The 17,264-nt window shown below is 37.4% G+C and overlaps 1 protein-coding gene across 1 annotated transcript; it reads left to right on the top strand.

Annotated features, from left to right (window-relative positions):
• Positions 1-14,777: 14,777 nt before the first annotated feature.
• LOC113881202 (olfactory receptor 12D2-like) lies at positions 14,778-15,692 on the top strand. The gene has a single exon (XM_027524038.1). The coding sequence runs from the start codon at positions 14,778-14,780 to the stop codon at positions 15,690-15,692; it is 915 nt and encodes a 304-aa protein (XP_027379839.1).
• The last annotated feature ends 1,572 nt before the right edge of the window (positions 15,693-17,264 follow it).

Here is a 17,264-nt window from a genome sequence, read left to right as displayed (position 1 = left end):
ATTTTTTACATAATCTAACCTTCATAGAGACTAAACTATAGAGGAGCGCATGGTTACCTACAGCTGCATGACACACTGTTACCCAAAATACACAAGTTTAAACACATTTAATTAAGCTGCATTATTTTGTGGTTCAGAAATTGGGAAGAGTACAGCAGGGAGGCACTAACTCCATTTAATATATTTCAGGTCTCAACTGAGATGACTTTATCAATAGATCTATGGAAATAATTTTATAAACTTCAATATATTTTATGACAAAAGTTCAGAGCACTAAAAATAAAAGGACACATATGATATATTGTAGCTGTATATCAGTCTCTTCAAGTTATTCTCACATAAGGAGACAGAGAAGTGAATAGTAGAAATTTTGCCTTTTAAGTAATTTTTCTAAGTTACTTTCAAATCGATGTTAGGCTCCTGTTTAACTGTTAATTTTCATCCTCAACCCTATCTATAGGAAACTTTCTCAACAGAAAATTCCTCTAGGTTTTTCACTAATGAGTAACTTTGGGAACTGAGTCTCTAAGGCCAGAAAGATTTCTTTTGAGGCCAAACCCTTTCTGGTCCCAAGAGAAATGAAGATTGATAATGCTCAGCTCCTAAATGCATTGTCTTTAGCTGGTACATCAGAGTATTCCGAGGCCCTAAAATTCTTTGTTCTTTCCCATCCACCTACCAATAACATTGGATAGAATGAATATTTCTAAGGGCATCACTTACAGAGTAAAGGTTAGAGAAACCAGAGGCAAGACTTGAAGATGTCATGTGGCAAATGGAGTAATGGGATCAGCTTTCAAAGTGGACCATAGAGAGTTCAAGTTCCATACTTGGTGGGCTACATAACATAGAAAGTCTCTTTTGATTTGTGTATCTGTTTCCAAGGCAGTATATAAATCAAACCAGCTGAAAGAACATATCTTAAATGGTAAAACTGCTATTGTAGAAATGTTTAGTTGGAAATTAAATATATATGTCTAGAGTTAGAAAAATAAGTTGAAATTAAAGGTATAATTTGAGAGCTATGTGTTTATAGATATATGAAGCACAGAAGACAAGAAAGAGGAGAGGTACAAAAGTGAATAAGAAGAAGGAAGAGCAGCAAGCAGCCAAGGAGACTGAAAACAAGTCTGCACTGGAAAGTGAGAGCTTGGTGGGTATTCTGAAAGCAAGGTTTTTTTGTTTTTGTTTTAAGTGTTTGAAGTAAGAAAAAAAAGATCAAGTCTGTTAAGTGTTACTGAGAGGTCAAGTAATTTAAAGACTGAGAATTGAACTTTGATATTGACAAGAGTGAATTCAGTGGAATGATAAGACCAAAAGTTTGATTGAACTCAGTTCAAGAGGAGATTAAAGGCAAACAGTTTGAAAAGTAATTGACAATGAGTAGTGGAGACACTGAGCTTTTTGAAGACTTTGCTCTAAAATCAGAGAAGTGGGCCATCATCTGGAGAAGGCTATGCATATATAAATATATATATATATATATATATTTAAAACTCTAGAGAATATATGGTTTACCTTAGGTCTAAAGACAAGTGTGGCTCAATACTGAAATAACCTAAATACTGTTTTAACACCTCAAAGTAATGAGGGTTTTCTAACCATCTTTAAAATTTTGGCCTCAGATAGAGCATACCCTAAATCTGATGAACACTGGAGTGGCTTGCCATTGCCTTCTAGTGGGTATAATAACAGTGAGACTATTCAGTAATACTCAAGAAGGCACAACCTGAGAGATTTGAAATCTGAGAATTAAGGCCCTGTCTGAGCTGAAGAAGTAATATTCTAAAGCGATAAGTGGAGAAAGAAATGGCAACCCACTCCTGTATTCTTGCCTGGAAAATCCCATGGACAGAGGAATCTGGCAGACTAGAGTCCATGGGGTCCCAAAGAGTGAGACACAACTGAGTGACTGCACTGAAAGAAATAAAGGAGTACAGGAAGACTTAATCTTGTAAAAAGTGGGAAATCTTTCAGCTCTCAATAAAAAAGGATAGAGAAAAATGAAAGCAAAAAAGAGCAATACAGATGATAAAAGAACATATTTTGCTATATTTGAATTCTACACAGCACATTAATGACATCCACATCATCTGATGTTGGAGAATGATAGAAAAGCAAAGTCTCATGTCCCACCTCAGAACTCTTAAATCAGAACCTCTGGGTGGATCCCAGGAATCTGAGACTTCACTGACTCAGCAAATGATCCTTAAACATGCTAAGGTTTCAGAATCTCTGTTCTCACGTATTTAAAATGCTTGGCTTGAATAAGGAAAGTGTTAAGTCTCTTTATCCTGAGTCAGTTAACATTGGAACATTTAAAGGTTGTTAGAAACAAGGGAGAAATGATACTATCAATGGAAAAGAAGATGCAACTATGCCTGTCATAAGATTCCTTATAAGACTTTGCTTATAGATGCCACAGACTGCAAAAATGTTGAAGATCATCTACTTTACACAACTCATTATTAGCAGACACAAATAAAACATTTATTCAGGTATAATTGATTATTTCCAAGAAGCAGAGTATAGCTCATCTCTTCACGGTAGTTGACACAAAGGGCATTTTCTCCTCTACTCACACATGAGAAATACATAGATGTCCTCATATTTTGAGAGCAACTACTGAACAATAATCCTTGGAAACAACCATATACTCATGACCTAGGTGGTGCTTAAAATATTTTAAAGAACCATCATCCCTACTGGGCTTCCCAGGGGACACTAGTAGTAAAGAACCTGCCTGCAAATGCAGAAGATATAATGTATCTTCAATCCCTAGGTCAGGAAGACCTCCTGGAAGAGGGTATGACAACACACTTCAGTATTCTTGCCTGGAGAATCCCACGGACAGAGGAGGCTGGCAGGCTACACTCCATAGGATTGCAAAGAGTCAGATACCACTGAGCGACTTAGCACGCATGCCTTCATGCATGGTCCCTACTCCCAGGAATTTATACTATAATTGAGAAAAGGAGAATGAATACTGCTGAGTAATGGAAAAGCCTATCTTATTGATAGGAGGATGCAGATGCAGAAGTTCTTGATAAAGAGGCACCAATGGATATGTGATGAAACACGAAAGAAGATATTACAAAAATGTACACCAGGGAGAATCAGGCCCAAAGAAGAAAGCCCTAAAATTTATGGCAGATGCTGACAGCTTGGATCTTAGCAACTAGAGGTAGAGACAGTGAAGCCTGTTAGCTGCTGGTGAAACTAACTGGAAATGAGTTGACTAGAGAAAGCTCAAAAAAATGACAATTTAAAAAGTGAGAAAGAGTCTGAAATGAAGGACATTTCATAGGAAATAAAACTTATCATACTTGGTCACAACTTGATGAAGGAATTAGATGAAGCAATGTTTCCAACGCATATTACTAGGACAGTTTTTGTAGGAAAGAAATTTTATTCTTGAAGTTGAGAAATATTTTGGGGGGTAGACAACCCATCATCCTCTCCTACCTTCACTTACCATTTATTTCATTTTCTGACATATACCATATTTGGTATTCCAAGCACTGGAAAGGAAAATCTGATTCAATCTCAGCCATAATGATCCTATCATTTTGTTAGGGAGACCAACATTAATTAACTAACTTAAATATTTAAATAAATGTGACTACATCCTCCATATTACAATTGCAGTAAACTACCATGACACCACCCTTATGGCAGAAAGTGAAGAGGAACTAAAGAGCCTCTTGATGAAAGTGAAAGAGGAGAGTGAAAAAGTTGGCTTAAAGCTCAACATTCAGAAAACGAAGATCATGGCATCTGGTCCCATCACTTCCTCGGAAATAGATGGGGAAACAGTGGAAACAAAGAGAGACTTTATTTTGGGGGGCTCCAAAATCGCTGCAGATAGTGATTGCAGCCATGAAATTAAAAAACGCTTACTCCTTGGAAGGAAAGGTATGATCAACCTAGATAGCATATTCAAAAGCAGAGACATTACTTTGCCAACAAAGGTCCGTCTAGTCAAGACTATGGTTTTACCAGTGGTCATGCATGGATGTGAGAGTTGGACTGTGAAGAAGGCTGAGCACCAAAGAATTGATGCTTTTGAACTGTGGTGTTGGAGAAGACTCTTGAGAGTCCCTTGGACTGCAAGGAGATCCAACCAGTCCATTCTGAAGGAGATCAGCCCTGGAATTTCTTTGGAAGGACTGATGCTAGAGCTGAAACTCCAGTACTTTGGCCACCTCATGTGAAGAGTTGACTCATTGGAAAAGACTCTGATGCTGGGAGGGATTGGGGGCAGGAGGAGAAGGGGACAACAGAGGATGAGATGGCTGGAGGGCATCACCGACTTGATGCACATCCGTTTGGGTGAACTCCGGGAGTTGGTGATGGACAGGGAGGCCTGGCGTGCTGCAATTCATGGGGTCGCAAAGAGTCGGACATGACTGAGCAACTGAAGTGAACTGAACCAAGGTGCCAAGAGAACACAGAAAAGGAAGCATTGTCTTAGACAAAGGGGCAATGGAGCATTTTCCTAAGAAAGTTAGAGGTTAGAAGGATGAGCAAGAACTGACTTAAAGCAGAGAATGAACATGATGTATTAAGGTGATGCAGTGAAGCCAGTGTTGCTGGGGAACAGACGATGAATGGACAGTGAGACACCTCGAGATCAAAACCAAATGAGCTTTTTAAGATGTGACAGGGTATTTTTCATAAGAGCAATGGTTCTCTGGAGATTCATTTTTTAAAATTTAATTTAAGTATGGTTGATTTACAATATTGGTTTAATTTCTGCTGTACAGCATAGTGACTCAGTTATACATATTTTATTTTTCATGTTCTTTTCCATTATGGTTTATCAGAGAATACTGAATATGTTCCATGTGCCATATAATAGGATCTTGGTGTTTATCCATCCTGTACATAATACTTTGCTTTGCTAATCCCAAATGCCCAATACTTACCTCCTCCACCTGTTTCCTCCACTTCCCCTTCCCCCTTGGCAACCACAGGTCTGCTCTTTTTTGTCCCTGCTGTTAGAGGACTTCAGTTCCCTGACCAGGGATTGATCCCCGGCCATGGCAGGCAGTGAGAGCAATGAGTCCTAACTACCAGACTGCCAGGGAACTCCCACAGGCCTGTTCTCTAGTCCTGTGAATCTGTTTCTGTTTCATAGATATGTTCATTTGTGCCATTTTTTAGATTCCACATATAACTGATATCATATGGTGTTTGTCTTTCCCTTTCTGATTTACTTCACTTAGTATGATCATCTCTAGGTCAATCTATGTTGCTGCAAATAGCATTATTTCATTTTTTTAATGACTGAGTAATATTCCATTGCAATAAACTCAGATATGCAGATGACACCACTCTTATGGCAGAAAGTGAAGAGGAACTAAAAAGCCTCTTGATGAAAGTAAAAGAGGAAAATGAAAAGTTGGTTTAAAGCTCAATGTTCAGAAAACAAAGATCATGGCATCTGGCCCCTTCACTTCCTGAGAAATAGATGGGGAAAGAGTGGAAACAGTGGCAGACTTTATTTTTCTGGGCTCCAAAATCGCTGCAGATAGTGATTGCAGCCATGAAATTAAAAGACGCTTACTCCTTGGAAGGAAAGCTATGATCAACCTAGATAGCATATTCAAAAGCAGAGACATTACTTTGCCAACAAAGGTCCGTCTAGTCAAGGCTATGGTTTTTCCAGTGGTCATGGATGGATGTGAGAGTTGGACTGTGAAGAAGGCTGAGCACCAAAGAATTGATGCTTTTGAACTGTGGTGTTGGAGAAGACTCTTGAGAGTCCCTTGGACTGCAAGGAGATCCAACAAGTCCATTCTGAAGGAGATCAGCCCTGCGTGTTCTTTGGAAGGAATGATGCTAAAGCTGAAACTCCAGTACTTTGGCCACCTCATGCGAAGAGTTGACTCATTGGAAAAGACCCTGATGCTGGGAGGGATTGGGGACAGGAGGAGAAGGGGACGACAGAGGATGAGATGGCTGGATGGCATCACTGACTCAATGGACATGAGTTCTAGTAAATTCCAAGAGTTGGTGATGGACAGGGAGGCCTGGCATGCTATGATTCATGGGGTCGCAAAGAGTCAGACACGACTGAGTGACTCAACTGAATTGAACTGAATATTCCATTGTGTTCTATGTTTACAACATCTTTATCCATTCATCTGTAAATAGGTATTTAGGTTTTTCCATGTCTTTGTTATTGTAAATAGTGTTTCTATGGACATAGGAGTACATGTGACTTTTTTGATCATAGTTTTGTCTGGGTATATGCCCAGAAATGAAACTTCTGGGTCATATGGCAACTCTACTTTTAGTTTATGGAGGAACCTCCATACTGTTTTCCACAATGGATGCAACAATTTACATTCTCACCAACAGTGTAAGAGGGTTGCTTTTGCTCCATGCTCTCCCTAGCATTTCTTATTTTGTAGACTTTTTAATGGTGGGCATTCTTACTCATGTAAGGTGGTACCTCATTGTAGTTTTGATTTGCATTTCTCTAATAATTAGCAGTGATGAGCATCTTTTCATGCACCTACTGGCCATTTGTATGTAGAGACCTATTTTTTAAACAATGAAGTGACATGATGAGATCTTCTTTTTTGAAAAGACCATAGTGTGGGGCATGATCCTTGTGAAAACAGTTAGGAGGATACTGACTGTGTAGGTGGGTAGGTATTTATTGAGCCCCTTCTATGTGCCAGGCATTAAGCTAGATACCGAAACACAGCCTGTGCCTTGAAAGACTCATGGTCTTCTGAAGAAAACAGATTAACAAGCAAGTAGTGATTTAACTATAAATAGTAATTGTATAAATATTAATTAAAGTATAATTACTTTAATTATACAAAGTATCATTAAGAAAACTCTTTACACTGTAATACCTCCAGGAAATCTCTGTTGTTTCTCTCATTCTCTTACTTTGATGTTTCCTTAATTTGACCATCTTTTGTGAGGTACATCTCTTGTCTTCCCCACTGTTATTTTGTTTATGCATTCTTCCCATTGGTGGTATAAGTAAAACCCATTGCCAAGAGAAAGGATCCAAGGTTTTATCCATCTGTAGCTAACTGAGTGAATCCTCTTTATGCTGATTCTTTTCCTGTAGCCCATCAAGACCTGAAATGAACTGCAGCAAGAACCCTGACTTTGTCCTCTCAGGACTGTCCAGTGACCCAGACAAACCACAGCTCCTCTTTGGTCTCTTCCTGGCCCTCTACTTGCTGAGTCTCTTAGGAAACTCGCTACTGCTGCTGGCTATTGGCGCTGAAAGACAATTTTAGACATTGTGTATATATTGTGCAGGCAGATTCTTTACTACTGCACCACCTAGGGAGCCCATATTGTGCTGTATAAATGATGTAATCTTGTATTCCCAGGGCAAATATTTATTATGCTTTCAAATTTATGAAGACATTTTTATCCAGCATGCCATGATGATATATCCCACAATTATCAAGATAGCACAAAAACACAAATTAATAGACCATTCTGAAAAATAAGGCATTAAAAGGGGAAAAGTGCATAGGACCAGTTTCTATTCTCTTACTTATGATGACGATACTGGTGTTACTGATGGGGAGAGAACTGAAGATGGTAATTTGTAAGGTGACTCTGATGACAAAAAGATGATATTGACTAAAGCTGATGGTGATGATCTTCATTATTAAACTGGTGATAGAAATGGCAATAGTGATCAAAATGTTGGTAATGACGGGACTAGATGATCACGTCTCAATAGTATTATCTTTACAAGGCAACTTAAAGAGCAGCTCATCCAATCAACTCTTAAGAATATACTTAATTATATATTATAATGTAATGTATACTATACATCTATTCCGCCTCCTTATTTCCCCCTCTGATAACCATAAATTCATTCTCTAAGTCTGTGAGTTTCTTTCTGTTTTGTAAATAAGTTCATTCACATCTTTTTTTAGGCTGTATGAGATACTCTATGATATTTGTCTTTGCTGACTTACTTCACTCAGTATGATAATCTCCAGATCCATCCATTTTGCTGCAAATGGCATTATTTCATTCTTTTGAATGGCTGGGTAATATTCCATTGAATGTATGTTCCACTTCACCTTTATCCATTCATTAGTCAATGGACAGATGCGATTGATATGTACACACCGCTATATTTAAAATAGATAAGCAACAAAGACCTACAGTAGAAAGATAAAAATAAAGCAAAAAGTTAAAATGAATAAGTGAAGTGCATTCAGCTTTAAATATTTTTAAAATATCCATATACTTAGACATTGCAGTCAAACCACAAAGATGAGAAAGTGTATCCATACCTCTGTCCCAGGAAATGAAAAATAATTTAAGAAAACTTGAGGCCACTGGGAATTGTTCTGACTGCGGTTCTGAAACTAAGAAAGAAACAGGAAAGAAAAGAGGAAAAATGAAAAATATGGAACTCAAGATAGGAATTCCCCAAGGAGAATTCTTTTATATTGCAAGTATAGAAAGGTATCTTGTTTATTCTTACAATACTCCTCTCAAACCCAGGGGACACCCTCTCTCAGGTGTCACCCTCTTTATATATCTAAAGAACCATGGATCATAAACAAAAGGAAGAATTTCAGAAAGAAGAGCTTTTGGAATATGAAGAGCGTATACTATAATCCCAATATAAACTATCACTTCAAACATTTTTCTACTTTTTATTTTTCATAGTTTTCTACTGTTTATTTTTCAGAAGTGTAAACCTGGTCAACTTCCTTTTTTTTTACTTTTATTTTATTTTTAAACTTTACATAATTGTATTAGTTTTGCCAAATATCAAAATGAATCCGCCACAGCTTTACATGTGTTCCCCATCCTGAACCCTCCTACCTCCTCCCTCCCCATACCATCCCTCTGGATCGTCCCAGTGCACTAGCCCCAAGCATCCAGTATCGTGCATCGAACCTGGACTGGCAACTCGTTTCTTGCATGATATTTTACATGTTTCAATGTCATTCTCCCAAATCTTCCCACCCTCTCCCTCTCCCTCTCCCGCAGAGTCCATAAGACTGTTCTATACATCAGTGTCTCTTTTGCTGTCTCGAACACTGGGTTATTGTTACCATCTTTCTAAATTCCATATACATGCGTTAGTATACTGTATTGATGTTTTTCCTTCTGGCTTACTTCACTCTGTATAATAGGCTCCAGTTTCATCCACCTCATTAGAACTGATTCAAATGTATTCTTTTTAATGGCTGAGTAATACTCCATTGTGTATATGTACCACTGCTTTCTTACCCATTCATCTGCTGATGGACATCTAGGTTGCTTCCATGTCCTGGCTATTATAAACAGTGCTGCGATGAACATTGAGGTACACGTGTCTCTTTCCCTTCTGGTTTCCTCAGTGTGTATGCCCAGCAGTGGGATTGCTGGGTCATAAGGCAGTTCTATTTCCAGTTTTTTAAGGAATCTCCACACTGTTCTCCATAGTGGCTGTACTAGTTTGCATTCCCACCAACAGTGTAAGAGGGTTCCCTTTTCTCCACACCCTCTCCAGCATTTATTGCTTGTAGACTTTTGGATCGCAGCCATTCTAACTGGTGTGAAATGATACCTCATAGTGGTTTTGATTTGCATTTCTCTGATAATGAGTGATGTTGAGCATCTTTTCATGTGTTTGTTAGCCATCTGTATGTCTTCTTTGGAGAAATGTCTATTTAGTTCTTCAGCCCATTTTTTGATTGGGTCGTTTATTTTTCTGGAGTTGAGCTGTAGGAGTTGCTTGTATATTTTTGAGATTAGTTGTTTGTCTGTTGCTTCATTTGCTATTATTTTCTCCCATTCTGAAGGCTGTCTTTTCACCTTGCTAAGTTTCCTTTGATGTGCAGAAGCTTTTAAGGTTAATTAAGTCCCATTTGTTTATTTTTGATTTTATTTCCAATATCCTGGGAGGTGGGTCATAGAGGATCCTGCTGTGATGTATGTCAGAGAGTGTTTTGCCTATGTTCTCCTCTAGGAGTTTTATAGTTTCTGGTCTTACATTTAGATCTTTAATCCATTTTGAGTTTATTTTTGTGTATGGTGTTAGAAAGTGGTCGTTTCATTCTTTTACAAGTGGTTGACCAGATTTCCCAGCACCACTTGTTAAAGAGATTGTCTTTAATCCATTGTATATTCTTGCCTCCTTTGTCAAAGATAAGGTGTCCATATGTGCGTGTAAAATGGACAATGTGGAAGAAATGGACAAATTCTTAGAAAAGTACAACTTTCCAAAACTCGACCAGGAAGAAATAGAAAATCTTAACAGACCCATCACAAGCACGGAAATTGAAACTGTAATCAAAAATCTTCCAGCAAACAAAAGCCCTGGTCCAGACGGCTTCACAGCTGAATTCTACCAAGAATTTAGAGAAGAGCTAACACCTATCCTGCTCAAACTCTTCCAGAAAATTGCAGAGGAAGGTAAACTTCCAAACTCATTCTATGAGGCCACCATCACCCTAATACCAAAACCTGACAAAGATCCCACAAAAAAAGAAAACTACAGGCCAATATCACCGATGAACATAGATGCAAAAATCCTTAACAAAATTCTAGCAATCAGAATCCAAAAACACATTAAAAAGATCATACACCATGACCAAGTGGGCTTTATCCCAGGGATGCAAGGATTCTTCAATATCCGCAAATCAATCAATGTAATACACCACATTAACAAATAGAAAAATAAAAACCACATGATTATCTCAATAGATGCAGAGAAAGCCTTTGACAAAATTCAACACCCATTTATGATAAAAACTCTCCAGAAAGCAGGAATAGAAGGAACATACCTCAACATAATAAAAGCTATATATGACAAACCCACAGCAAACACTATCCTCAATGGTGAAAAATTGAAAGCATTTCCTCTGAAGTCAGGAACAAGACAAGGGTGCCCACTTTCACCATTACTATTCAACATAGTTTTGTTAGTTTTGGCCACAGCAATCAGAGCAGAAAAAGAAATAAAAGGAATCCAAATTGGAAAAGAAGAAGTAAAACTCTCACTATTTGCAGATGACATGATCCTCTACATAGAAAACCCTAAAGACTCCACCAGAAAATTACTAGAAATAATCAATGACTATAGTAAAGTTGCAGGATATAAAATCAACACACAGAAATCCCTTGCATTCCTATACACTAATAATGAGAAAACAGAAAGAGAAATTAAGGAAACAATTCCATTCACCATTGCAACGGAAAGAATAAAATACTTAGGAATATATCTACCTAAAGAAACTAAAGACCTATATATAGAAAACTATAAAACACTGGTGAAAGAAATCAAAGAGGACACTAATAGATGGAGAAATATATCATGTTCATGGATTGGAAGAATCAATATAGTGAAAATGAGTATACTACCCAAAGCAATTTATAGATTCAATGCAATCCCTATCAAGCTACCAGCAATATTCTTCACAGAGCTAGAACAAATAATTTCACAATTTGTATGGAAATACAAAAAAACTCAAATAGCCAAAGCGATCCTGAGAAAGAAGAATGGAACTGGAGGAATCAACCTACCTGACTTCAGGCTCTACTACAAAGCCACAGTTATCAAGACAGTATGGTACTGGCACAAAGACAGAAATATAGATCAATGGAACAAAATAGAAAGCCCTGAGCTGTTCTTTAAAGTTGACTTATAACACTAATAGTATTGAAACTTAATCATCTGTTCTTATATTACCACCATTTTGACCATCATTTCCATGGCTATCACTGGTTTAATAATGAAGATTCTCACCATCAGTTTTACTATAGTCAGTATCATCTTTTTGTCATTAGCATAATCTTACAAATTACCATCATCAGTTCTTTCCCCATCAATACTGCCAGTACCATCACCATGAATAAGAGAGTGGAAACTGGTTCTATGCATTTTTTTATTTTTAATGCCTCATTTTTCAGAATCTTCTATTTCTTTGTGTCTTCATGCTATGTTGATAATTGTGGGAAGTATCATAATGGCATGGCGGATATCTTTTATAAAAATGTCTTAATAAATTTGAGAATATAATAAATATTTACATTTGGAACACATGATTACATAGTTCATATAACATAATACGTACACAATGTCTAAAACTTTCTTTAAATTATTCCAGAAAAAAAGGAATGCTAGATATTTGGCACAATATTGGCAAAATGTTGATGTCAAAGCAAGATGATAGCTACAGAAAAGTTTTTACACCACTGTCTGTATTTTTCTGAATGTTTTAAATTTTCTACATTAAACATTAAAATGAAAAAGTAAAGTGAATTCAGATTTAAATATTTTTTAAAATATCAATGTCTTTAGATACAACAATCAATCCATAAAGAATGTATCAAGGTAAATTCTGAATATAAATAATACTTTTATAGGAAAAGAATTGACTACAACTAAAACTTCCCAGTGCTAAATGTTTATTTATTTGGAATTCTCCAGACCAGAATACTGGACTGGGTAGCCTTTCCCTTCTCCAGGGCATCTTCCCAATCCAGGGATCTAACCCAGGTCTCCTGCATTGCAGGCAGATTCTTTACCAGCTGAGGACACTAATTTAAGAAAGCATTACAATATCAAACAACAATGCAAAAACCACGATTACTTTTGCACCAAAGATACAGCAGGGCTTCCCCCAATGGCCCAGCAGGTAAAGAACCCGCCTGCAATGCAGGAAACACAGCTTTGAGCCCTAGGTCGGGAAGACCCCTGGAGGAGGGCATGACAACCCCCTCCAGTATTCTTGCTGGGGAAATCCCATGGACAGAGGAGACTGCTGGGTCCAATGGGGCCTGAAGGGTCAGATGTGACTTGAGCAACTGAACCCAAAGGATACAGCAAGAAGTGAAGGTACTTTGGAGAGACCAGCCTCATTCTCTTAGAGATAAATATGAATTTTGGGAATCCCAAAATTAAAGAAAATATTTTAACATTATCACTAACAGTGAAGAGTCAGATTTAGAAAGAACAAAAGCAATACTACTTCTCCCTCTTCTTTTTTTTTTTTTCCATAGAATCACAGTAATAAATTAGTAGAATATTTAAAAGATAATCATCTTTCTGTATGAATCCATGGGATATGACTGGCCCTCATTCCTTAACTGTCATTGCCCAATTTCCTAATATTTTATACAAAGTTTTTCCAGGGAAGCCCCCAAGACAAGAAAGAATATCCCTCTGTCCCAGGAAATGAAAAGTAGTTTAAGAATTCCTGAGGCTCTTGAAACTGTACTGTCTATGGTTCTGAAACTGAGAGAGAAAGATAATAAGGAAAGAAAACAGGACCAATGAAAAAAATAGAACTCAAGATAGGAATCCTCCAAGGAGAATTTTCTTATGTTGCGAGTATAGAAAGGTAGCTTGTTTATTCTTTCAGTAATCCTCCCTAACCCCAGGGACACTCTGTCGCAGGGTTTATATATCTAAAGATCTGCGGATCATAAAAGACAGGCAAATTTTTAGAAAAAAGATGTTTCGGATGATGAAGATCTTACACTGTAATTCCAAAATAAATGATCACATCAAATACATTTCTACTCTGTTTTTTCATAATTTTTTCTACTATTTACTTTTCAGGAATGTCGACCTGAGAAGCCTTCTTAACTGTAGATTTGAACAGTCAATCAGGTAGGAGAATGAACCAGGAGACAGGCTAGAGAGTTGCTCATATTCTCTATCTTCCTGCCTGTATTAAATTTACATGCCAAGGATTTAGAGCTGAATCCCTATCTTATGATGAATATTGTGTTTGTGGATTTTGAAGACTTTTTACTAGCTGCATTTTTATTGCCATATTTCTAGACATTTTTCAAAGTAAGTATATAGTTGATAAATATTCAGGATGCAGTGGAATAAGTATTTAGTACAGAAAGTCTGATTGCTCTTTTATTTAAATGTTAGGAAAAAGGTTTTTACCCCAAGTGAATTTTTGATACAATTTTGTTTTGTGAGTAGAGAACCAAAAACAATGCTTGGCATGTGTGTTTCATAAGCAGGAATGATAAAGTTCAACCATATACAAGATATATATGGCTATTGAGGAAAGTTACTCTTAATTCCTTAAAGCCAGCCTTCAACAAACGTTAAATAATTTTATTTAATTAAATAATTTCTCAAAATTCTCACTACATTTAATGTGATAATCTCATGGGATTTCTAGAAATGTTCCCTACTAAATTCACTTTTTTATTCTAGTCACATCATATCTTTGTCTTCTCCTTTCATGGGTTTCCCAAATATTGAATGATTCCTTTTAATAGAAAGCACTCTAATATTTACATCTCTATTCAGAGTTCTTTATAGCTCTTATTATTCCCTCACTGTCAATTTTTCTTAGGTTAAAAACCCTTCAAATGATTTTGTACTAAGTCAAGAGACAATAGTGTGGTGGAGAGCTTAATAATTTACCCTCTGTTAGCACTTAGGATGATAAAAGACAAGTCTTTATCAGAAAAGATGGTAGGCTGGCAATTTGCTCTGAATTCTTGGAAAAAAGAAAAGATTTTCTCTTGAAAAGAGGTATGTGTGTGTATATGTGTGTATATATATATTTATTTATTTAAAAAGATATGTCAAAAAAAGTGAGTAACAATCCATAAACAGCATATAATGTTAATATTTAATAATCTAGTGATCCAAATATTGTATAATCTGTGATGCTGAGATTATTTAAAACATCACTGCTCTCCTTCAAAATATTACTGTCTAAATAGGAAAATCCTCAGCTGTGGGACACTGGTTCCCATCAGAGATAGCATTCCATATGTTATTTTCTCTTTTCTTTCAAGTGATGCTGAATCAAACCTCAGTCACTGAATTTCTCCTCCTGGGAGTGACAGACATCCAAGAACTGCAGCCTGTTCTCTTTGTGGTTTTCCTTGCAATTTACATTGTCAGCTTGGCTGGAAATGGAGCCATCCTGATGGTTGTCATCTCTGATCCAAGACTCCATTCTCCTATGTATTTTTTCCTGGGAAACCTGTCATGTCTGGATATCTGCTACTCCACAGTGACTCTGCCAAAGATGCTGGAGAACTTCCTCTCTACACACAAAGCAATTTCTTTCTTTGGATGCATAAGCCAGCTTCATTTTTTCCATTTCCTGGGCAGCACTGAGTCCATGTTGCTGGCCGTGATGGCCTTTGACCGCTTTGTGGCTATCTGCAAACCACTTCATTATACTCTTATCATGAATCATCAAGTCTGTATCCAGATGGTTGTCACTGTCTGGATCACTGGTTTTTTCTATGCCCTGCTGCACTCAGTAATGACCTCTCGCTTAAACTTCTGTGGTTCCAACCATATCCGTCACTTCTTCTGTGATATTAAGCCATTGCTGGAGTTAGCCTGTGGAAACACTGACCTCAATGAGTGGCTGCTCAATACTGTCACAGGCACCATTGCCATGGGCTCATTCTTTCTAACATTTCTGTCCTATTTCTATATTATTATCTATCTTTTCTTCAAGACCCATTCTTGCAGCATGCTTCATAAAGCACTGTCTACGTGTGCCTCCCATTTCTCGGTAGTTGTTCTTTTCTTCATCCCTGTTGTTTTTATTTACATTCATCCTGCCTCAAGTAGCTCCATGGACCAGGATCAGATCATTGCTGTTATATACAGTGTGGTCACTCCCGTACTAAATCCACTGATCTATACTTTGAGGAACAAGGAAGTAAAAGGGGTCTTAAGGAGGGTGATGTGAAGGAGGCTCTGACTTGAAGATATCTGAAGAACTCTTCAGAGGCATAAATAAACTGGTAATGAGAAACTGGAGATAGCAAGTTTATACTGCTTCTCAAATTGTTTACACTTTGTAAAACAGAGTGCGTGTGTGCTAAGTTGCTTCAGTTGTGTCTGACTCTTTGTGACCCTTGGACTGTAGCTTATTGGGATCCTTTGTCCATGGGATTCTCCAGGCAAGAATACTGGAGTGGGTAGCCATTTCCTCCTCGGGGGGTCTTCCCAACTCAGGGATTTAACCCACATCCCTTATGTCTCCTGTATTAGCAAGTGGGTTCTTTACCACTAGTCCCACCTGAGAAGCCTATGAAACAGAGGCAATAGTATAAAGAAAAAATAAATGAAAAAGCCCAGTAATTTGTGTTAAACAGTGCATTCCTAGGGAATATAAGGGAAATTTGAATAAATGTACACTATTCATGGAATCTGAAAGTTGAATTTGTTTGGGAGATATTGGTTGATACAACTGATCTGTCATGTTTGTGCTCTTAAATAAAATCCGGTACAAAAAGTTGCCTCAGATACTCATAGACTGTATAGCTGGAAAGTGCTTAGGCCAATTAATCTGTGTGTTTCCTGCAAGTAAACATATTATAATGTGACCAGTAAAATTATTATGCCATTATATTTTAAGAATTTAGGATCATGGGCTCAAATGGAAAAGTAAATATTAACTCACACATGAGTGAAAGGACATTTTTAATCAGTATGTCGTGATTTCTTTTTCTCTAAGCGGGGAGGCAAGTAATTAAAACAAATTTTGCTGTTACTTCTACTTAACACAGGTAAAGTAACCAATGGTTTATCTAAAGAGTTTTGTGAACTCTGACTGCAAAGATGTATTATAAGTCAACTGACAACCTGTCAAAGATTACTGTAAAATATTGTTAAAAGTATAGTCAGTTTGAAAAAAATCTCAGGAATATATTTCTGGCTTTTAGCATGTTATTTTCCCCTCAGTTTTTGGTTATGAATATTGAGTTTCAGAACTTTCCCTATCATTTATTTTGTTCTTTGATTTTTATACTTATTTTCACAGATTGTAATGTGATATCAGTTCAATTCAGTTCAGTCGCTCAGTCATGTGCGACTCTTTGTGACCCCAAGAATTGTAGCATACCAGGCCTCCCTGTCCATCACCAACTGCTGGAGTTCACTCAAACTCATGTCCATCAAGTCAATGATGCCACCCAGCCATCTCATCCTCTGTCGTCCCCTTCTTCTCCTGCCCCCAATCCCTCCCAGCATCAGAGGCTTTTCCAATGAGTTAGTTCTTCACATCAGGTGGCCAAAGTACTGGAGTTTCAGCTTCAGCATCATTCCTTCCAAAGAACACCCAGGACTGATCTCCTTTAGAATGGACTGGTTGGATCTCCTTGCAGTCCAAGGGACTCTCAAGAGTCTTCTCCAACACCACAGTTCAAAAGCATCAATTCTTTGGCACTCAGCTTTCTTCACAGTCCAACTCTTACATCCATCCATGACCACTGGAAAAACCATAGTCTTGACTAGACGAACCTTTGTTGGCAAAGTA

Source organism: Bos indicus x Bos taurus, chromosome 23, assembly GCF_003369695.1.
Source record: "Bos indicus x Bos taurus breed Angus x Brahman F1 hybrid chromosome 23, Bos_hybrid_MaternalHap_v2.0, whole genome shotgun sequence".
In the NCBI taxonomy this organism is placed as follows: domain Eukaryota; kingdom Metazoa; phylum Chordata; class Mammalia; order Artiodactyla; family Bovidae; genus Bos; species Bos indicus x Bos taurus.
The sequence above is the reverse complement of the archived record's forward strand: the minus strand, read 5'-3'. Positions and strand labels throughout refer to the sequence as shown.

Coding starts and splice junctions, on each gene's coding strand:
- LOC113881202 (XM_027524038.1), top strand. CDS start 14,778: ATGCTGAATCAAACCTCAGTCACTGAATTTCTCCTCCTGGGAGTGACA.